We start from the raw sequence: 23,290 nt of genomic DNA, 5'->3' as shown, positions 1-23,290 counted from the left end.
GGAGACACGGAGACACCTCGACCCGCCGGCCACGGGACATTTGAAAAAAGCCTAGAAGAAGAAGAAGAGACGCTGGGGGAGGGACGTGAGGGAGGACGACCCGCTCTCATTGGTCCGCTCGGCCCAGGACTCCTGTCACTCATATCTGTGGTTCTGTCTACACATGAAGGGAAAACCCCTTTGGTCGTGGTCTGGGAATTATCATCGTTAAAAATAACAAACAAGGCTCCACTGGCGTCAGGGACCCAGAGACCATCACAACCAGTGACCGGTGTCAGAACCAGTGACCATCACAACCAGTAGAAACACAAGTAAGCTGGGAGCGGAGTGACACACACGTTTCCCTCGGTACAAAAATCATAAACTCTTTCACCGTCACGTCTTCTTTCCACCGATATGAAACTGAAACTGAAAAATAAATAGATTCTTCTTTCAAGCTAGAAAAACAAAAAGTACAACTGGATTATAAATTAACCAGAAACACGAGCAGAAGCCAAAATGACATTCGCAAATTAAAATGTTTGCATACAGTGACAAGTCAACGAGCTCTCGTAACAAAGACACACGTGACGCACATCCCTTAACGTGTGTGTGTGTGTGTGTCTGTGTGTGTGTGTGTGGACATTAAGGTAGAACTGCAGAGGAAGAGACGACTAGTGCATGCTGGTAGTTGAAGTCCGTGAACTCGGGTTAACACTGATGTGCTCAGTGCGTTGAGATGAGTTGTCCTTCTGTTGCCAGTTTGTCGTGTTGTGCGTCGGTTCGATGCCTTGGCGAGCGGCTGCCCCCCCCCCCCCCCGCTGAACCACGGGTCCGATCCTCACGTTCCAGCGGTCGGGAGGAGTCGGCTCTGTGGTGTTTGAGTGTTTGAGTGTTTGCCCTCAGCTGCACCGCCCCCCCCCCCCCGGGCCTGAGGTGGGCCGGTGTGTGTTTCCCGCCTCCTGAGCCACATGTGGCGGCGCCCGTCTGCTGAGGTGACGCTTTCTCTCGCCAGAGGAAGCGACGACGCGGCCGTTGCATATTTTCTTTTTTAACCCATCGTTGAGGCATCTGGACCACAAGCCAAAATAATTACCCACAATTCCTCTCTTTTTTTCCTGAAGGACATTCGAGCTCCTCTTTGTTTTGGTAGCCGTGGCGGTGGCGGCGCTGGCGGTTAGCGGTGGTGCGTCCCGCTCCCTGCCCCCCCCCCCCCCGCCTCTGAGTTACAATGTGCGTGTCTGTGTGTCAGTGTGGTGTAGAGCGGTTTGAAGACTTCCTGTGTGTCGCTCTGTCGGAGCGGGACACGAGTGTGAAAGTAAGGCAGCATCACGTCTGGTCAGTCGGTGTTCGGTTCCACGCCGGTGGGGAGCTCGTGGAAGAGGAAGCAGGAGACTGGAAGGCAAACTGGAGTTCTTAAAGGGGAAGAGTCGGTTTCACCCCCCCCCCCCCCCCCCCACAGACTCTGGACTGAGACGTCAGACCAGAACCTTTTTCCTCTTGGTTCTTGTTTTCAGACATGTCTCTAGGAACGGGGAAAGAACGAGAAGAACGTCTCATCCATCTCCTCCTCTCCCCCGATGTCAGTCAAAGTGCAGAGATTCAGTACAAGCCCCACGGGTGGATGTGGAAGAGCGGGTGAACCCAAGATGGCCGATGACAGCAGTCCACCCTCCGTGACGGAGGTGTGATCCGGTTCCTCTGGTCCCTGCTCTTATTTCTTTGCAGAGCCCAGGGTCTTCGGGCTGGGCGTCTTCTTGGAGATGGTGGGGATCTTGGAGGGTTTGGCGCCGCTGCCCGGTCGCCTCGGGGTGTCGGAGGCGTCCGAGCCGACGGAGCGGGCGTCCTGCAGCTCGGAGGCGTCCGAGGCGTCGCTGCCACGCCGGCTGCTGGCTCTGCTGCCGGCCCGGCTGCCGGCTCGGCTGGTCGGACCACTGGCGCCTCGCTTCGGGTCTGTGGAGGAAATGGAGAAAGAGGAAAAAATTCATTGTAAAGAGAGATGAACAGAATCCCTAACTTTCATTCTAGCGCCACCAGCAGGTCAACGTTTTCCAACACACACCAGGGAAACATCTAAGTCTTGCGCCACCATGTGGTGAACATTGTTTATTGTTGGATAAATGTCTTGACATCTATTGGACAGATTATCTTCAGATCTGGCGCCCCCTTCAGGACAAATAGTTGAATCATTATCTTCTATCTACAAACATCTTCTCTTCCTCTGAGGGGACCAAACGTTATGGTTGTGTGTCCTCACCGGTTCGTCCTGGTTTGCCTCCTGGTGTCGTTCCTCCGTTCTCTCCGGTCAACGACCCGCGGCTCGAGTGGAAGGTCGGCCGCTTCAGCTTGGACCCCGACGCCGCCCCCTGCAGGAGAAACCGGGACACGTCAGCTGAGGAAGACTCCACTGTGGAGCTGCATGTTACATTTACACTGTGGACGTGGACGCTATGAACACAACCTCGACACGGAACAAGGACACAGACCTACAGACAGATAATCAACACACAAATTAAAACTCAACACAAAGAACAAAACTATCAGTGACCAAAACAAACTGCGGCTGCAACTTCAACATTTCCCCTATTGATTAAATTGTTCTATAAAAACAGTTTATTAATTATAGTTCTGTTATAAAATAAACCAGCAAACTCACAATTCATCATGAGAATGTGATTAATGATCAATTACCAAAGAAGGAGGCGATTAACTAATCAATTAATCAGATTATTAATCTCATGACACAGACGAGTCGAACAGTTTTGAACCCAACGAGATTCTGTAATTAAATAAATAGGATTTCCCACAGTTTCGGCTAAAGTCAAACTTTACACGTGTTGGAGTTAGTGCATTAGCGCGTCAGTGGGGTGGGGGTGGGTGGGGGGGCGGGTCGGGGAGGTGGGTGGGTGGGTGGGTGATCGGGGTGAGTGTGTTACCTCGTGCCCAGGAGGGGTGTGGCCGAGAGCCAGATCTGGGCAGCAGTGGCACTTGGTTGACGTTGGAGTTTTACTGTGAGCCAGCCAGGGCTTGGCATAGTCACGAGAGTGAGTATGGGAGGACTGGAGGGAGGAAGGGAAGGGAGCAAGGAAGGAAGGAAGGAAGGAAGGGTGGAGCAGGAGAGCAAAGCAGCGTAGGAGAGAAGCAGATGAAGGAGGGAGGAGGAGGAGGAGGAGGAGGAGGAGGAGGAGGGGTTGGACAGCGAGGGAGTGAAGCGCAGTGTGTGTTTGTGTGAGATGATTTTTTATTTGAACAGAGAACCCGTCAGTGCAGGAGGACGTGTGTGAAGCCGGGGGAGCAGGAGGGAACGAGGGAACGAGGGAACGAGGGAACGAGAGGAAGGAAAGAACAACACAAAGAAAACAAGAACAAAAAATAAAAATTCACAGTTAAGGATGTGGTGATATTTGACAACAACAGGAGGATGACAACAAGTGAACACTGTGAAACATAAACAACACACACTCGCCCTCTGACACACACACACACACACACTGACACACAGACAGTACAACTCTTACACATCAACATCAGATGAAGACAACAACACAGATCACTACATGATGTCTGAGATCATCTCACCCTGGACGAGGCGGAGGCCGTGGGCGTGGCGGGGGTGGAGGGGGCCGAGGGGAGGGAGGCGCCGCTGTGGGAGGCGGAGGAGGAGGAGCGGGTGGGGGAGGCGTTTCTGGAGCCCGGCTTCGAGCGCCGGCCCCGGGAGCGGAAGGCGGCGAGGCCCTGGGACGCTCCCTCAGGAAGGATGAACTTCTCCCTCAGCTCCAGGTTGGTTCGCCCACGAGCTGGAGAGAGAGAGGGAGAGAGGGAGGGCGAGGGAGGGAGAGAGAGAGAGAAACAGTAAAGACAAATTAGTTGGTGCGTTTACGTCGACTCACAGTTTTCCTCCAGCAGGGGGCGGCATAGGCAGCGAGCAGCGTGAGGGAGAGAGTCAGTGCTTCCTTGGCTGCAGACATCAGTCCGTGCATGTTTCAATATGAGAGTGCACGTGAGCGGAGCGGATGTTGGGGGGGGGGGAGGTCTAAGGTTCAGGAGGTTATAAATGCACCTTGGTAGAGTCCTTGTTTTAAAGGGGGGGGTGGGGGGGGGGGCGAGTGAGTAGCTCTGATACACAACGAAAGTCTGTAGAGAATCTGTTCAACACTTCAGCTCGTTCCACGACCGGAGGAAAGAGAAAAGTTAGAAACGCTGATTGTGTCTTTAAAGAGTTGGAAGAGAAGATTGATACCAAACTGGAGCCAGTGGACATTTAGCTTAGCTTAGCTTAGCTTAGCATAAAGACTGGAAACAGGGGGAAAGTGCCTCTGTCCTGTCAGTCGTCTTTAAACTAACAATACAAACAATAAATATGATCATTTCTTTAAAACTTTCCATACATTATATAAACACCGTTCCCTTTAACTTGGACGGATTAAAAAACAATGTTGATTATTGAGCGTTTCTTGTCTTTATGCTAAGCTACGATAATCAGCCTGTAGCTTCATATCAAGTTCTTCATCTAATTCTCAAACCAAATATCAAACTCGTCCTCGAAGCAACAACAGGTGTCTCCAGTTGTTTCACCGAGAGACACACACACTCTCGTTGTGTATCTGTTTTTTAAATCCTCTGAGGCAAAGCTCGGCCTCTCTTCTCTACTTCTTCAACATGCTCTCCACTTCCTGTTCTCCTCTGAAGCCTCAGCTCTGCAGCTTGTGTCTGAATATATACTTGGAGGAGGGGCTTGGGGGGGGGGGGGTCATGCCTGGTTTATGCTCATCAGGAGAGATTCAGAATTTCTCCCTCCTCTAAAAGACAGTCAGCAGCATTCACGCCCAGAAAGAAGTGCAGCAGCCCCAGCAGACGACAAGAAGCCGGGAGAAGCCAGCCACAGAGAGAGAGAGAGAGAGAGAGAGAGAGAGAGAGAGAGAGAGAGAGAGAGAGAGAGAGAGAGAGGAGGAGGAGGAGAAACATGGAGGAGGAACAAGATGAAAAAGAGGAAAACAGGCTGTAAGGAGAGAGAGAGAGAGAGAGAGAGAGAGAAAGAGAGAGAGAGAGAGAGAGACCATCGTCCTGTGCAGCCAACCAGCGAGGCCGGGCGATCTAACGGGTGCACCCTGCAATTACGTCCCCCCCCACCACCAGCCAGCCAGGTGCACCCTGTAATTGTGTCTCCCACCAACAAGCCAGCGCATTTAAAGGAGCTGCGTTCAGAAGCCAGCGTCATTAGGAACCCAGGCTGGCCACACCCAGGTCTTACACACTTTACAAGTTTGACAAATCCTGTTTTTCGGTTTTTGCCCGAGCGTCAAACTTTAGTTTATAAATCAATAAAACTGTGTATTGAGAGAATAGAGTCGATTAGAAAGACCCAGGGTTTGGCCAGTTCCTGCTTTTATTGTGAGTGAGGGAAGCGTGACGCAAACATGAGGCAACACAAGACTGACGTCAGTGCCTGGACACACAAACCTGACCACAGTTAGAAACTATACACACACACACACACATATATAGACACACACAGAGGACAGATGTGGTTAAAGACTGACAGCTGGACGCATGGATGGATGGATGGAGAGATGGAGAGATGGAGAGATGGAGAGATGGAAGAGTGGAAGTGAGAGACAGAGACAAAGTGTAGATACCTCGGCAGCAGAAATAGCCGGGAGTGACTGTCACTGAGAGACACAAGAGACAAGGTGAGAAACCTGCAGGCTCAGGTGGAATGAAGAAAGTCTCACACTCACAGACACACACAGACACACACACACACATTCACACAGACTCTGGCATCGAAAAATGAGTACAAATTCAAAAATTACTCCATTAGTGACACACACACACACACTCACAAACAGACACACACACTCACACTCACACACACACTCACACACACACACACACTCACACACACACAGAAATCATGAACACACACATACACTCGACCACTCGGGGTCCAGACGAGTGTGAGCGCCCCCTGTTGTGTGTTTTTGTTTTGATTAAACGTGAGCAACAACAGCCAGGAGGGGGCGGGAGGTCAGGAGGGGGGGGGCAGAACAGTGGGGAGACACAACGTTAGTCAGGTGATCACAGTCAGCAAGGCACAGCGACACGGCCAAACCAACACAAAACCAGACGGAGGAAGAGTTGAAGGAAAGATGACGAGAAGAAGAAGAAGAAGAAGAAGAAGAAGAAGAAGAACGTGGGAATAAAGGAACAGAGCAAAACAAACAGGACGGAGAGAAGACGAGCCGTGAGGAGAGGGGGAGAGAGGAAGAGGAGAAGGCCAACCTATACGAGATGAGATGGAGCTACTGGAGTCGGAGCGCAGAATCTTAAGTCCTGGATGTTGCACTGGAGAAGAGAGAAAAAGGAAGGGAGGGAAAAAGAGAAGGGAAGGAAGAGGAGAGAACTGAGGATCATGCAGTAAGACTGTTGTACTTAAAGAGGAAGTGAAAAATAAAATGAGACAGGGTAGAGAGACGGAGGAGGAGAGGAGAGGAGGACGTGGATTTACGGAAATAAAAGGTGAGATGAAAAGTTCCTTCAGAGATTTGTTTTGGGATGTAGGAGATGGAGAGATGGAGATGGAGAGAGAGAGAGAGAGAAACACCGCTCGGAGGAGCCCGACAAACACACCGACTGTAGACGTCACTGAAAAGAAACACTGGAGAGAGAGAGAGAGAGAGAGAGAGAGAGAGAGAGAGAGAGAGAGAGACGGAGGTTCCTGCTTCACCTGCTGACAAACTGACTCCAGATCAGTGTTCCTGCTTCAGGAGCTGCTGCTGTGAAGTGTCACTGTGTGTGTGTTTGTTTGTGTGATGCACAGAAAGTTGTAGTTTTTGTTTTACAGCTGTTTGTTTTTTTCATGTTGTGTTTGTTAAAAGGCTTTTTGTTGAAGTGTATTGTATATTATAATAATGTTGTAAAAAACTGGATATGATTAATTGTGATTGTAACTTAAATTTGATTAACACAAATGAATCTGAAATATATTTTGTCATAATCAATAATAATTGAATTTCCATTATAGTTAAAAGTTCTATAAAAAATTGTTTTAACCTTTATTTTAAACTGTAAAATGCTACTTTGTGTATTTGATGGACACTGGTCACTACATGTGTTGGTAATAATTATAAAATAGACTAAATTTAATACATTGTGTATTTGTAAATAAATAAATATATAGTGGCTTTAAGACTGCAGTTTTGTTTGAGCTCAAATAAAAACGTGAGAGAGACAGAGGAGGCTGACGCGGTTGTGATGTGTGTGTGTGTGTGTGTTTGTGGGTTTGTGTGTGTGTGTGTGTGTGTGTGTGTGTGTGTGTGTCTGTGGTTGTGAACGTCACTCACCTCTGCATGGATCATTTTTAACCAGGAACTCGTCCAGAGCCATCCAGCCGCCGCCGACTCTCACCATCACCGTGCTGCGCAGGATCCTGACCAGACGCAGCTGCTGAGAGTCGCCAAACTGAAGAGACACAAAAAGAACACACAAGGATGGAGAGAAGGAGGGAGAGAGAACAGGAAAGAGGGGGAGGGGGAAGAGGAGGAGAGGAGGAATGAGGGAAGCAGAAAAAAGGTGAAAAACTCAGTGAGTAAAACAGTCGTTGTTCATATTGATTTGAAATGATTTGCAGCATCAAACCAGACAAACAGCCCAACGACATTCTACTTCATGCAACGAGAGAAGAAACATGCACGAGCTCCTCAGACCAGTTCTCCCAGTAGCTGAGATCTACACAGGATCATTTACAGCAGAAAGAAAACACTAACATCTACGTTCAGTCGTTAAAAGCAGAAGTTCCCAAGCGACACCAGCACAGAAGGAATTCTCTGAGTCTCTCTCTCTCTCTCTCTCTCTCTCTCTCTCCCAGCAGCTTGATTTGCTCTCCAGCCTCAGTCCAACGCACAAATCACCTCACCACTAATCACCAGTTCAGCCGTGTCCCTGTCGCCGGCTTCACGTTGTGCAATTTGTCACTTTCAACACCCAACAAATCACAGAGGGAGCAGAAGTCAGACGGAGAAACCTGCTTCACGCCTCAGAGCCACGATGGAGTGCTGCTGCTGCTCGTCTTCTTCAAAGAAATGATTTATGATTTTGTGAGCTTGTGATGGCGGCGGGCGCAGCACTCCATTGGGGGGGGGGGGGGGGGGGGGGCCGTGAAGCAGATCCCTCTCGTCCAATCACAGCAGCGGAATTCAACTTTACCTGGTTTCCGAGGAAGAACTACAACAAATCCAGCGAACACGCAGCAGAGGAACACGAGGAGAAAGAAACAGAGCAAGAGTGAAACAACATGTACTGACGACAACTGGAGCTTCCTGATGTGTGAATATATAGAATATAATAAGTCTTTATGATCTTTAAAAACTCTTAATAAACTGGAAACTGTGAGTTTTCTGTTATTGGAGAATTAGTGGCGTGAGAAAACAAGCGGGGGGGGGGGGGGGGGGGGGGGTGGACGTGAGTGTGTGGTTGTTATGAAAACAAGGTGTGAGAAACGTTGTGTAACGCTTTCAGGCTGATGAAGAGGAGGTGACGACAGTGAGATGATGAAGATGAGGTGACGACAGTGAGATGAAGAAAGTGAAGCCAGACGCAGACACATGGTCACAGACAGACGAGTCCCCAGTGTCCTGTAGTGAGACGCTGGGATTCATTACCCAGTGGATAATGATGGAGTGAACTCAAACACACATACACATATACAGACACACAAACATATACAGACACACACTAGCTGTGGAAGTGATGGCCGATCCATTAGAAGCTGTTGAAAACTGCTTTTAGAGGTTAAATAGCTTCTGTAAAATAATGCACAGATACTCACAGGCTGCTGGAGTCAAGGTTTGAAACAGTGTTCGTGTTTAGGAACTAACGACTCAGCTGATTTCCTTGACCTTTTGTGTGTGTGTGTGTGTGTGTGTGTGTGTGTGTGTGGGGGGGGGGGTACATTCATACACCCGATACATTCAGGGGTGGATCTAAATCCAGACTCTGATCCAGGAATTTCTCTTTTCATTTTTTGTTTGAACGAGAGCACGGAGGATTGATTTACTTTATCATTTACTTCAGTTTTTACCGTTATTTAAGTTTTCTGATGTTCAGATTCATAAGTGAAGATGTGAATGAGAGCACGAGGCTCAAAATCTACTTATATTTTAACCAAACTCTTTCTAACTGACTCCAGCTCTCTGTGAACCAGCAGCTCCGTGAGTATCGTCACATTTACACGGTTTCGTTAATGTGGTGACGACAAATCCTAGAATTCTGTGACACGTGTTATTAACATGTTATTAACATGTTGTATCAGTGTTATTACTTGTTATGAAACAGACGACATGAACAAACACAGGAAGACGTAGTGAAGTGAGATGGAAACATTCAAACGCTGTGAAGTTAAGTGTGAGTTGTTAATTGGTGACTGAGGAACAAGTGAAAACACAGTTAACAAAAGATTCATAATTATAATAATGAAAAGATCTGGGTCAAACACTGTTTACAAAGATATGTTTAACAATATAACACAAGTTAAATTAAATTAAATATCAATTAACATTAACAATCTTTTTTCAAAGTGTCTTGATATGAAATAACAGTTTAATATCTAATATCTATATTTAAACTCAAACTGAACAAACTTACCCGGTACTTGTTTTCTCCGATCTGCTCCACCTGGAACCTCTTGGCACATTTACACTGAGCCACCTGACGAGTCACCTGCAGGACAACAGACCAGAGGTCAGTGGACGCGTCTCATCGCTCACGTCCACTCATCGGGGACTTGAACCGTTTCCTCACCTCGTCCTCGATCTTGTCGGCGTCGGTGGTCGGTCGGTACGCGTCCTTGTTCGGATGAAGAGCCGCGACGAACTCGTAGTAGTCGATGTAACCGTCTCCGTCTCGATCAAAGATGTCGGCCACCGCGGTCATCTCCAGTCTGCTGGTGGGAAACTCTGCACAGAGGGAAGAACCAGAATCCATAAATCAACTGGAATAGAATAAACGCAGCCATCACAATAAAGAATAAAGAATAAACAATAAAGATCCCTCGTCTCTTACTGGAGGCCAGGATCCCGTCGATGAACTCCTGACGCGTGATCTTCCCGTCCTGGTCCTTGTCGATGCGTCTGAAGAAATCCATGACGCGGGACTTCTTGTGGTTCATCCAGCGCATGTACTTCTTCCTCCACACGTCAAAGTCGAAGTTGGCAAACTCCTTGAGCTGAGAACGATAACGCGGGTCGATGTCAAAAAACATAACATCTGATATTAAAGGGAAGAGCTGTGATTGGTCAGGACTGTGAAGTGAATCAAACCTCCTCCAGTCGATCCAGAGCGTCGTTGAGTTTCCGCTGGCGGTCCAGAGCGAGCAGCCACACCTGCTGCCACCGGGCACAGAGCTGGTTGAGTCGGGGGTTTCCTCCTGGAACCTGCATGGCCGCCTGCTGCTGCTGCTGCTGCTGCTGTTTGCCTGTGGAGGTTTAAAATGAGTCATCTGCACGTTTCCAGAACATGTTGTCCTGAAGAAGCAGGGGATGATAATATTTGCAGCACAGATGTAAACACAGGAGGACGTACGAGCCCCTCTCCTCTCCGACAGGCTGCTGTGAGGCTCCGCTGGCTTCCTCTTGTACGTCTTCGTCACTTTGTCCACGTCCGGCTGCTTCATCGTCATCTCCTCCATGAAGGTCTGAGAACGACAGACACGCTCAGTACAGACACAGCCAGGGTTAGGAGTCACACGGGGGGGGGGGGGGGATGTAGGAAACCCACCTGGTGCTCTGTGATGAGGGATTTGAGCTGTGTGATGTCCTGAGGCAGCGAGTCGGCGTCCCTCTGGACCAGCGTGGTCTCGGCCCACTGCAGCCAGGACAGCAGCTCCTCCAGCAGGTTGGCGTTGCTCAGCACTTCGGTCAGAGCCGTCTCCAGCCGCTGCTCGTGCTGCTTGGCCCACGTCAGCACCTGGAGAGACACGGGATGTTAGTTTCCACAGACCTGGTTGAATAAGGATTCAGGAGCTTTGCACAGATTCCCTGCTCTCCCCACAAGAAACCAGAACCCGACAGGAAACAGAATTCTCCGACTTCCTGTCCCTCCATCGCTCACCTCCTCGAAACGCGCCCTGATGATGGTGATCCAGTGTTTGATGGTGGTGATGGAGTCCGGGTGACACAGGGTCAGGATGGACTCTCCCATGCCGGCGGCCTTGTTGACGCCCCCCCTCCTCTCCTCCACGGTGCCCATGAAGTCTCGATGTGTGTGGAGCAGCGCCTGCAGAGTCTCCGCCTCCTCCGGGAGGACGCCGCGGAACCGCAGCGTCTGCTCCGCCTCCGAGAGCCACTCCAGGAGAACCTGCACCGCCGTCCGGAACTCCTCCGCCTGACGGAGAACAGGAAGAGAGGAACACGAGTGTTAGTGGAGGACGACTGGAGGTGGAGGTTCACACTGTGACGCTGCAGCTTCTCCTCGGACCTGTTTGAGTCCCTGCTGGAGGCGGGTCTGCTTGGTGACGGACAGGGCGCACACCGTGTCCCAGCGGTTGCTCAGCTCCTGCAGCTGAACTTTGACCCAGGCCGTGTCGTCGCGACCCGTCTCCATCAGATCCCGGGCCGAGCGCCTCAGGGCCTGGATGCTGCCGGTCCTCTTACCCAGCTCCTTCTGGAAACTCTGGAGGGTTTGGAGAGGAGACGGTGTTAGAGAGGCAGAGTGAAGCAGGACGCTCTCTATCACCAGCTCTGTTTAGTGCACTGACCTTATGTGAGTCCATGAGGTTGGACACCAGATCCAGGTCTCCGTGGACGGGCTGGTCTTCAGCCAGCTGAGGTTCCACTCGGTACAACCAGTCCACCAGAGCCTGGAGAGCCTCCGCGAACTGACCTGAGAACAGCAGCGCCTCCTCCAGCTTGTGTTGTCTGGGTGGAGCAGAGAAGAGATGTTAATCATCATGAGTTTCTTATCCAGAGCTGTGCTGAGTGAGCGGATCCCTCTGTACCTCTCCACGCTCTTCCCACAGACCGTGTCCCACTTGTCCCGGACTTCTCCCACCAGGTGATCCAGTCTCTGGGTGTCCGCCGGCAGCTGGGCCTTGTCCCTCATGGCCCTCCCCGACCTCACTGTGGTGTCGTACACCGGCTGCTTGGAGCCCAGAGCTTTCTGGAACTCCTGTGGGTGTTCACGAGGGAAACAGAGTTACAGACGGGAGAGGAGTTGAAACACTGACCTCACGTAAGCAGAGGAATGGCCGACGGCACCTTGTGTTTGGTCAGTTGTATCTTGATCTTGTCCGGCTCGTTGGAGATCTCCAGCTCCGAGTCCAGTCTCTTCTCGGCTTCCTCCAGCCAGTCGGTCAGCTTCCTCCACGCCTCATGGAACTACAGAGGGTTTCACACAGTCAGACTCACCCGTCCACACACACACACACATCACATTTCAGCTCATGAATCCGGCTCCTACCTGTTTGGCTCTCTTGCGGGCCTCGTCCAGGTGCCGGCCGCGGTCCAGTGACCTCTGCACCAGCTTGTCCCAGCGGGCCTGGACGCTGAGCAGCAGGTTTTTGATGAGCACCACATCCTGCTTCAGGCTGGCGAAGCGAAGCTGAGAGCCGGCCTTCTCCAGAGCCAGGACCTGCTCCCGGTGGGTGTTCACCTCGTTCACAAACACCTGGAGGCACACGAGGGACGTGGAGGACGGGTCAGGGACAGTTAATCATCTGATGGACAGTGCCTCTCATGACTGGATCATCTGGAGGGATCTACCTTGTGCTCGTCGATCTGGAAGAGCACCGTGTCCAGGATGAGGCTCGGGGGCTGGGCCATGTTCAGGGTCTGCTCGGCCTGGGTCAGCCAGATGATGGTGTCCTGCAAAGACGTCTGGAAGCCAGTGGCCAAAGAAACAGCCTCCTCCAGTTTGGCCTGTCAAGCAACAGTTCAAAGGTCACAAGAAAACAACGGAACAGAAGAGAACAGATGAGGAAGATCGTTGAGTGTCAGTCTCACCTTGCGGTCCTCCATCTTGGTGTTCAAGCTGGCCCACTTGTTCTGCAGCATGCCCAGGTTCTGCTGGGTCTGCGTGGCACCGAGCGCTGCTTCCTCCCCCCCCCGGGCCAGCAGCATGGACTCTCCCTGGTCCAGCAGGCGATGGTACTGGTCCCCTCGCGGAGCCAGCTGAGCCTGAAGCTCCTGGAGACAGAAGAGAGACGAGCGGGACAATGGCTGCTGTTAAACATATATCAAGTGTCTCCATTCAACCAGATGAGCATGTGTGAGCTGATTCTCTGCTCCACGAGATCGAGCTGAAAACTTTGCTCGTAAAAACTTTTATTTGCTCTTAAAAGCTGTTAATGACGATTTGAAATACTTAATCAGCTGTTTACAGACGGCAGCTTAACATAAGAAAGTGATTAACGATTGTGATAAACATTTAACGTGTGATTAGACAAACTTACACATCATAACAAGTAATTGCTTATTCACACAAAACTGTTACAATAAGTTTCTGTTCCCTGTGTTTGTGTCTATCGTGCAGGACACTGTGTGTAGAGGTGTGTTGTGAGTCTCTGGTACCATGTGCTGCTGGAGCTGCTCCCGGGCCGTCTCGGGGAGGCCGCCGGTCGGCTTGGCGGCGGACAGCTGGCTCTCCGTCCTCCTCAGCCACTGGAGGAACTCCTCCAGCTCCCCGTGGAAGCCTTCAGCCTGCGGGAGAACCAGATCAGAATCAACTCTTAAACCTAAACAAGGTTTTAAAACAGTAGAGGAGAAGCCTTTCATCATAACGGTTTTACTTTACAGAATAATAATTCTACCTTTAGTAGTTTTTGCCCATTTGTTTCTCAGCAGGATTACGTGAAAACGACCACATGGATTTTTACAGAACTTGGTTAAAGGATGAATATTATAAATCCCTGTGTGGGTACCTGGTGCAGAGCGGCCTCCAGTAGTTTCTGCCGCTCCTGCGTCCTGAGCAGCAGGTTCTCCCAGCTCTGGTTGAGCTGCTCCAGCTGATCCCGCAGGTGACTGGCTTCATCGCCGGGCGAGGACTCCAGCAGCTCGGCGGCAGCTCCGGTCACCGTCTCCACCGTGGCGTGGTGGGACAGGACGTCATTACGCAAAACCTGGGAAAGGGAGGACGGAGGAGGACGCGTGTTACACGGAGCAAGTTGTTGTTTATATACAAGAGCAAAGCTGAGCGGAGGATTGTGGAGGTTAAAATAAGTTCCCTGTGAAAAGTCTCGATTAAAGAAACAGCCTCTTTTCAAACTGGTTTGAATGGAACCTGATCAAGAAGAAGAAGAAGAGCTGGGAAGAAAACAGAAGAAGAAGAAGTCTCAGTTTTTCCAGTTTGCATTTAGAACACGTACGTGGTGTTTGGCCAGCTCGATTTCGATGGCCTTGGGGTCAGAGCTGACTGGTCGCTGAGAGTCCAGGGTGGTGTGTGTGTGGCTCAGCCAGCCCTGCAGCTCAGACAGGGCGTGCTGGAACTGACCCAGAGCCAGCAGGGCAGCCTCCAGCTTGTGCTGTGGTGGGAACAAGACAGAAGAGCGGGATTAAAAATAGGAGCTAGAATATTCTGACCGTAATGAGAAGCAGCTGTTAGATACACGCAGTCCGACAGAAACCAACACAGATAGAGGCTCAGTGGGAGTCTCAGGGTGGTTCTAATGGGAGAACTGGTTTCATTACCTGTCTCTGGTTGATCTTATCACCCAGGTTCTCCCACAGGTGGCGCAGCTCGGTGAGCGGCTCCTGGATCATGTCCCTGTCGGTCTGGTCGGACACTTTCTTCAGCATCAGCTCCCCCTGGTGGCACAACTTCTCCATGTCGATCTGCTGCTGGTAAACCTCCACCTTGTAAATCTGATCGGGGCGAGGGAAGTATTTTATTAGTTCTGGACATAAAGACGAGCACAGGGAATTCAAAACTTTAAATATGGTCAGATACAGTTTATTAAAACAAGTAAAGTTTGTAGATTACCTTGAGCTCTTCAATCTGCTGCTTCACGGTTCCCTGCTCAGTTCCCACAGTCGACATGTCGCACAGCTTGATCACCGCGTTGTCCAGGTAGTCAAACATGGACTGGAGGTGAAACAGAGACACAGGTGAGCTGGAGCAAGTGAACAGGGTGATAGAAAGATATGCTTGGTTTCTCAGTCTGTGAGGAACCAACCTGCAGAGCGTCCTGATACTGCACCGACGCCGTCATGGCCTCGTCCAGTCGCTCCATCCTCTCCCTCCAGGTCCGGTCCAGACCTTCCCAGGCAGCATTCATCTGAGAGGAGGACACAGTTACATGAGTGGGCACGAAAAAAACATTAGAAGCATTTTAATCTTCTCCAGTCACTGAATGTCCTGATCTCACCTCATCGATGGTTTTCTTGACTTCAGGTTTCTCGGTTTCTCCACAGGCGAAGATGAGGTCAGCCCCGAGGGTCCTGACGAACTCCAGCTCCTCCCTCAGGCCGTCCGTCTCTGCCTTGATGGCCTGATCGAAGAAGAAGAGGAAGAAGATGAAGAACACGATCACACCACAGCCCCTCGACACATCTACACATTCATATCACAGATCTCCTCTCCCTCTGTACCTCAGCAGCCTCGACCTGCTGCTTGATGAGCGAGGGGTCCACCCCCGGGTCCTCCAGCTCCCTCACGATGTCCTGGGAGTCTCGCAGCGTGCTGAGCAGCGCCGCCACGTCGGACCAGAACTTCCCGGCCACGTCCAGGACGTCGTTCAGCTTCCCCTCCCTCTCCTCGGCCCGCTGCCGGATCTCGTCCCACAGCGAGCGCAGGCGCAGGAGGCGGGAGCGAACGGCTGGAGGAGAGGGGGGGGGGGGGTTTAAACCAAGATTTCAGATGATTTTTTAACAAGAACAACATTGTTTTCTCTGCTTTGCCCTCTAGTGTCCAGGCCCGGGCAGTGAACTCCCTCCTCGCCCCCCCCCCCCCCCCCCCCCCCCGGTGCTGCACAGTGGTTCATTCAGCTTCACGAGGCTCGAGGGCATCGCTCTGTGCACAGCAGCTTCACACACACGCTTGTGTTTGGGTTCACGTTGTGTTTGCGTTTGGGAGAAACACGCAGGAGGAGCTGGTTGTGTGATTCGACACTTGTCCCCCCCCCCCCCCCCCCCCCCCCCCGGCTTCGAGGAACACAAAGATGAACTCTCCTCACTTGTTCAGTCGGTGAATCAGTTCAACTCGAGCCTCAAGACATCGGAGGAGTTCACCCTCAGACGACAGAAGTCTGTTTGTGACGCAGCTCGACTTCAACTCAGTCCTTTGTGCCAAATATAGTGTTTTAATTTTTCACTTAACTGAAACGACAACTGTCATAGACACACACTGAAGATCTGACTGAGCTCTTTAGTTATTTACTTAATAATTGGTTGGATTTTTGTTTATTTTCTGCCAAACGTCCTTTATTATGAACGTAAAACATTTAATATAGAAACATAAAAATAATCCTGCTCTAATGTACAGCTGCTCATCAATCAATGAATACACAAGTGAAATTTAAATCAACCTTTAAACTACAGTTTTAGCTGTCAACTACATTATATATCTGTTATTTGATCATAAACACATTAATATTGGTTTTAATATTATATTTATTACCAAATGTTTTACATTTTTGGGTTGAATATTGATCACAGCGCCACCTAGTGTTTCAAACTGTCTCGGACCCTGCAGGGATGATGCCTGCATTGAGTCTCTATCACATAACATATATATATTAATATAAAGAAATTGAATTCCAGGTGGAGACACTTTCTCCAAAACTTAACCCTTTAAAAACAAATACTCCTCAATAGAATAAAGTGAGATAATGAATGTCTGTGTTGAACCCCCCCGTCTGTCAGTCTCAAAGTCACATGCTCGTCCCTGTCACTCACCCTGAGCAGCAGGATCGTCCCGGGCGGCTCGTCCAATGAGCTCCTCCCCCCGGGCGCAGAGGGCAGAGAAGCTCGGCAGCAGCTTGTCCAGCTCCAGGCCCTGAGCGCGGTGCTCCGCCAGCTGCTCCCGGATCTTGTCCACCTCGGCCGCCACCGGGGGCGGAGACCTCAGCCGCTGCACCGCGCCCTCCAGGGTCTCCAGCAGGGGGTCCATCTTGTCGTGAAACTGAGAACGGACGGAGAGGCGGAGGGAAAGGTTGTGAGGAAGAGGAGGAGAGAGAGAGAGAGTGTGGAGGGTTCTGGGTTTCTCAAAATCTGAGTGACATTTTGAAAGTGGGAAAATACTGAAATATTATGTTGGTGTTCGGCCGTCTGTGGCCGACTCTATTAACTCTGAGGGTTTTAAAAATTTAAATAAAAATCAAATTGGTGCCTTGTGGGGTTCATGTGTAATATCTCAGTATTTCACTTTCATGGTGTCATCCAGGTCGAGCTGGACGTGATCTACCAAACAAGAGGAAGCTATCAAGACAGTTGAGTCCACTCTGAAGGACTCAAGAGACATTTTGGACAGGATCTAAAAACGTCTTTACACTTCTGAGTGAAGTAAAAATACACAACAGGAGGATTTCTTCTGATACAACAGGACAACTACGACTGAATCGAGTTTAAATCTGAGACTGAAACCAGCTCGACTCAGTTTTAGACTTAATTCACGTGGACATTCGGACACAGAGGGAACCGGTCCCAACAGATCTAGATCAGACTCGTGGTTACTTAGGCAAACACATGATTTGGATCAACGTGGAGATCAGTGAAGCCACAGTCGAGATGTAAGTATAAACAGCACAAATCCAGAATTATTATTACTATCTTGAAGAATATGATGAATGAGTTTAGTGGCTTCACATCTGGTTAATTCACCAAATCACATGTCGTAACCACAGCCTCAGGTGGACGTGGTCAGTCTGTGGTCTTACCTCTACCAGCTGGGTGATGCAGTGAGCAGTGACCATGGAGAAAATGGTGACGGGTGGGTGGGTGGGTGGGGGGGGCAACACACACAGCACATCCACAATGAACGAGGGATGGGACGGAGGAGGTGACGGGTTGCATGGACGGGTGACGATGATGAGGGAGATTAGAGGTTAAAGGATGAGGAAGGAGAGACAAGGACATTTAGGGTGGAGATGAGGGACAAGGACAAAGTGATGCAGGTGGAGGAGGTGGAGGAGGAACACGTGGATCAGTTTGAAGGGAGCGGGGGGGGGTGGAGAAACAATTCAATGAGTTAAATCAGAGACATGCATACAGTAACAAAATGTCTGGTAATATCCGAGTGGAAAGAAAAACTAAAATAAAACTAGGACGAATGAAGACGTGATGTGATAAAGAAGAATAATAACATTTGTTCTCGTTGTGTTGTGTCACGTGACTCGTTCTCTTTCTAAAATAATAAAATGTGACCTCAACTGAACTTGTGAAGCTACACAATAAATCCTCGTTATCATTCGGTGTCACAACATGCGACAGAGACACAAACACAGTCACATGAACCTCGTGCTGTTGAGTAATGACATCTTGTTTGTGTTTTTTCATGTGGGGCAGCAGACGCTACATAAAGGGCTGTAAACAGACTCGGGCCAATAAACAGCATTTAATAAAACATCTTCTATCTCCACTGGTGTCACGAGGTTTTCATTCAATAAACATCTTCAGTTCAGGGAGAGAAATGTCATTTAAAGATTGAGCAAGTTGTGTTACACTTATAAGACCCAAGTCTGCAGCTGGAACACTGAGTCTCAAACTGGGAGCACTGGGAGTCGTACCTGTGCAGACTGGGACACGGCCTCGTCCAGCGCTGTGGCTCGACCCTTCACCTCCTCCTTGATGGCCAGGTATCGCCTCTCGGACCTGGTGTAGCGCTGGGTCAGCGTCGCCCCCTCCTGGAGGCTGAGCTCCGCCAGCCGGGGTCCGATCTTCAGCAGCTTGTCGATGTGAGGCTTGTGCTCAGCGATCGACTCCCTGAGGAGCTGGAGGGGAAACGAGGGGAACGAGGGAATGAGGTGAACATTCAGATCAGTGCCTCAACAGAGAAAGAAAAGACTTTAAATCCTCTCTCACTCTCATCTGGTCCTGTTGCAGCCGCAGGGCGTCCGAGTCGATGGCTGGGGGGGGCAGCTGGCTGATGAGGGTCTCGGTCTCGCCCAGCCACGGTTCCAGTTCCTCGTACGTTTCCCAGAACCGAGCCACCAGAACCTGAGCCTGCTCCAGAGCCGAGAAGCGCTCTCCGTGGTTGTGGCTCACGGCTTCGTAACGAGCACTCAGAGAATCGGTCTTCACCTGGAGGAGATGATGGAGACACACGGATATTAAAAACTGTCCCTCAGATGATGTGTGACTTCCTCCTCATGCAGCTCCTCCGTCAGCGACTCACCATGAGCGCCTCCTTCTGAGCCTCACTGCAGGTCTCCAGGATCTCCTCCCGGGTGCTGAGGAGCTGATCCACGGTGTCTTTGTGCCGGATGATGTCGATGTTGAAGGCCCTCTGCACCTGCAGCTGAGCCACGGTCACGTCAGGCTCCAGGCTCAGGGGCCCCAGAGAACCCAGCTTGCGCTCGGTCTCCCCGACCCAGGCCCGCTCTGCATCCACGGCCTCTTCGTACTGGAGGAGGAGGAGGAGGAGGAGGAGGAGGAGGAGGAGGAGGAGGACACGTTTAAAAACCTCATGTCATTTAAAGAAACCAGCTGAAATGTGTGTGTTTGTGGTGGAACTGCCTGCAGCACCTGCTGGGACCTCTGGATGGCAGCTTGCACCAGCTTCACCCTCTGAGTGATGGTTTCATCCGCCTGGCGGTACCTCTGGTTCCCATCAGCCACCAGTCGGTCCAGACCTTCTCTGGCTCGCCACGGCACCAGGTCCAGCAGGGCGCCGCCCACCTCGTTCACCGTGTCCAGCACCAGGCGCTTCTCTGCCGACACCTTCTTCAGCTCCTGTGAGAGTGGATGAAAACATTTAATTAATAAAACCAACTAGAGCCAGTGTATCTTTGTGTCTTTGCTGTTACTGAGGCAGCAGCTGCTCTATCCTCCCACCTTCTGCCTCTCCTGATAGGCCGGTGAGGCGTCGGGCTCCACGTTGTTAAGCTCCGCCTCCACGCCGTCCAGCCACTGGCTGATGTCTTCGTGGGCGCTGGCGAATCGCGTGGCGAGCTGCAGGGCCTGCTCCAGGGTGCGGAGGGCCTTGCTGCTGCCGGCCGTCATCTCAGCGTAGCGAGACTTGATGCCGTCCAGCTTCTCCTGGATCAGGAGAACCTCCTCACCTGCAGAGCGACACACGGGTCAGATAGAGGAGGTGAGAGAGGACGTGGAAAAGGTCCTGATGCTTTCATAATCCTCATCGGTCAAGAAGGAGAGTTATATCTATTCCTAATCTAGTCTCTAATATGATGATCTGTGGAGGGAGCTGATGTTTAAATATGAGGTTTGGATGTGAAACTATAAGTTTGAGTGTCTGACGTGTTTCTGTTGCTGAGCCTGAACTCAGTTTGGAGAGATTGTAGAAAACATACATAAAAAAAATGGGGAAATAAATGCAAAAGCAATTAAAGTTTCACAATCTTTGCTTTTGGAAACACAGGATTTCCACCTGTTTCTGATCATGGATGCTAAAAGTCAGAAGCTAACACAATAAACACTATGTGATTCTGTGTGTTTGCCTTGGACCCACACCCAGGTGTGTTGCTGCTGAGGGGAAACCACAGTGTTGTGTTACCTGTGGTCTGCTTGAGCAGAGCCTGTCCGTTCTTGACGGCCTGGTCCACCGTCTTCTTCCTGCTCACGATCTCTTCATTCAGCGACTGAGCGACGACAAAGAATCAAAGTTCACACACGTCGGGATAAAAAGTGTTAACACAACAATCCTGAACAACAACGGGGGAAACTTTTCCAAAAGGTTCGAAGTGACGTGTGTGTTTCAAATCTGCTCTTTATTCTCATGATCCCACGGCTCAGATTCAGATTCAGGCTGCAGGTAATTATTATTTGGTCTCAATCTTTCCCACCACAAAGTGTTTATGGTTTTAAATTTAAAACGTGTGTGGACGTGTTTCACTCGGAGGGAAACACCGGCTCCTGTCCTCACGTCCCGGCTTCACCCGAGCTTCGTGGTTAAACTGGTAAATATTGAGCCTCCGTTACATTTCTTTGTCGTTCATTGTGTTGACGCAGTCGTACCAGAGTGTGTTTGTGCTGCTCGGCCAGCAGCTGAGGTTGGTAGTTCTGGACGGAGACCTGACCGAGCCTCTGAGCAACCTCAGCCAGCCAGTTCAGCACCTCTACCTCGTCCTCCCCGAACAGCTGAGCGTTGGCCAGCGCCTGCTCCAATAGGCCGGCGCGCCGCGAGGACCAATCCGTGAGCTCCGAGTGACCCGACCTCACCGCGCCCACGCGCTCGTTCAACCAATCGCGGTCGGCCGCGCAGCTGAGCGGGGTCAGCGATTGGCTGAGGGACTCGAGGTGGTCGACCTCGGCTTCTCTCAGGGACACATCCTCTTGGATCGCCTGGGAAGTGTACATGTGTTTGTTTGTGTGTGTGTGTGTGTGTGTGTGTGTGTGTGTGTATCAGTTTGTGTGTGTGTGTGTGTTAGTGTGTGTGTGTTTTATAGGAAGATGAAGAAAAGTGAGAAAACAAAAGCAAAACAATGGAAAAAACAGATAAAATAATATGATGATGCAAATGACAAAATCATAGATGAACAGGAAATCATAAACATCAACGGATGAATGAGACGAACAACAACTTAAATCCAGGAACTAAAATTAAATGAATAAATAAAAACTTAATGAAAAAGTGAAGTAGTTGGAGTTGTAAATAAACGTTTGTTGGTTGTTGTGGATCTTTGTTTCCACCGAGTTACACTAAATGAATGAAGTTGTATTTTAAGTTTCCTTTATGTTTGTGTGTGTCTGTGTTTCCCCTTTGATTCATCAAACAACTGGAGTCTCAGCATTATGAAAAGTTAATAAGTTGAACCTGACGAGTCTGCGCCTGAGAGGAATTCTTTGAGTCCTAACGTTTTCTTTTGTTTGATTCCACACTCTGAAGTAAGAACAGATCCGGTGTCAGTCCCCGAGCGGCCGGACGCTACCTTGTGCTTGGTGATCTGCTGGGAGATCTTGGCCGTCTGGGTTCCCATGGGCTCGGCGGAGCTCAGGCGTCTCTCGGTGGCGCTCAGCCATTCCCCCAGCGGCTCCAGGGCCTCGTGGAAGTGAAGAGCCAGAACCTGCAGCTCCTCCAACTGCCGCTGCCTGAGGGACGAGAGGGAGGGGGGGGGGGGGGGGGTGATGAGGATACCAGGAGAAGAGGAGGAGGAGGAGGAGGAGGAGGAGGTCCGGAGCTTTTATTGGCGTGTTATTACTTTCACTCGCTCACTCGTTGTGTAAATATGTGTCACACGGCTGCCAGGTGAATTTCATAAACTGATCAAATGGATTATTCGTGTGCCAGGCATAAAGAATGTTAACACTTTTAATAAGGATTCTCATTTCTATGAGAAGAATAAACTGAGATATCAGAAGTTTTCACGATGCCTTTTTTTATGTGATTTGCGTGTTTGTCCCCAAAAGAAAACCAACTCTCCCGAATGAAGGGAAAAGTCTTAAGAGATTTAATTAAGTAAGTTCAGCAGAGTCCACAGGACAACAAGCTGTTAATGTATCATCAATGATATAAACACATATTTACAGTGATATTATCTTTTCTTTTCAAATGATAAAGTTGAAGTTTGTGCTGTTTTGTGTCTAAATCCATCACAAACTGAAATCCCCCAAAAGGTCGGGATTCTCCACGGCTGCCACATGAAACCTCCTCATAAGTATTTAAGTGGAATTCCTTTCTTTTCTCGCTCCACAGAGAGGTCAGAGGTCAAGTCAGCGATGACAGATTGACACTTTATACCCACGTCCTCCTCGACCCTGAACCCGCCCCCCCCCCCCCCGACACTGACCTGGCGCTGGCCTTGTCCAGCAGCTCGGTCCATCTCTCTGCCAGCTCGTGCAGCTGAGTCTGGATCTTCTCTCGGTCCTGAGTGTCGGCCGTGGCAGCGATCCTCTCGCCCTCAGCTCGGATCATCTCCACCGTCGGTCTCCGGTCGTCCAACAACCTCTGGAGCAGCTGCAGGAAGACACACACACACACACACACACACACACACACACACACACACACACTCAGTGTTGGTGCGACTGTGCAAGAGGGTACTTCTACAGGAGGTGTTTCTAATATTCAGTCTCACATGACACCATAAACTGATATAAATATAAACTGCAGCCTCAATAAAGACGTATTACAAAGTATTCTGTGGCAGAACAAAGTTTTGTAAGATAGTATTTGTGTCAGAGAAAAAGTTAATAAGTAAAAAAGTTTT

General features: G+C 50.2%; 1 protein-coding gene across 1 annotated transcript; it reads right to left on the bottom strand.

The window, feature by feature from the left end:
* Positions 1 to 1,693: 1,693 nt before the first annotated feature.
* Positions 1,694 to 23,037, bottom strand: LOC128436473 (microtubule-actin cross-linking factor 1, isoforms 6/7; the record flags this gene model as incomplete). The annotated part of the gene is made up of 37 exons (XM_053418200.1): positions 1,694 to 1,932; positions 2,237 to 2,345; positions 3,559 to 3,776; positions 7,323 to 7,440; positions 9,622 to 9,696; positions 9,778 to 9,932; positions 10,039 to 10,201; positions 10,296 to 10,450; positions 10,558 to 10,669; positions 10,753 to 10,941; positions 11,086 to 11,358; positions 11,452 to 11,646; positions 11,732 to 11,891; positions 11,972 to 12,141; positions 12,231 to 12,350; positions 12,433 to 12,639; positions 12,735 to 12,890; positions 12,975 to 13,157; positions 13,542 to 13,670; positions 13,892 to 14,089; positions 14,336 to 14,491; positions 14,658 to 14,831; positions 14,950 to 15,051; positions 15,143 to 15,244; positions 15,335 to 15,457; positions 15,558 to 15,784; positions 16,863 to 17,088; positions 17,843 to 17,851; positions 18,692 to 18,895; positions 18,987 to 19,205; positions 19,300 to 19,527; positions 19,650 to 19,856; positions 19,959 to 20,185; positions 20,638 to 20,722; positions 21,099 to 21,425; positions 22,013 to 22,172; positions 22,871 to 23,037. Coding segments are annotated over 37 exons (6,267 nt in total), but the record flags the coding sequence as incomplete, so codon positions are not given.
* Between the last annotated feature and the right edge of the window lie 253 nt (positions 23,038 to 23,290).

The sequence above is a fragment of the Pleuronectes platessa genome, unplaced genomic scaffold, assembly GCF_947347685.1.
Source record: "Pleuronectes platessa unplaced genomic scaffold, fPlePla1.1 scaffold_333, whole genome shotgun sequence".
NCBI lineage: Eukaryota > Metazoa > Chordata > Actinopteri > Pleuronectiformes > Pleuronectidae > Pleuronectes > Pleuronectes platessa.
The sequence above is the reverse complement of the archived record's forward strand: the minus strand, read 5'-3'. Positions and strand labels throughout refer to the sequence as shown.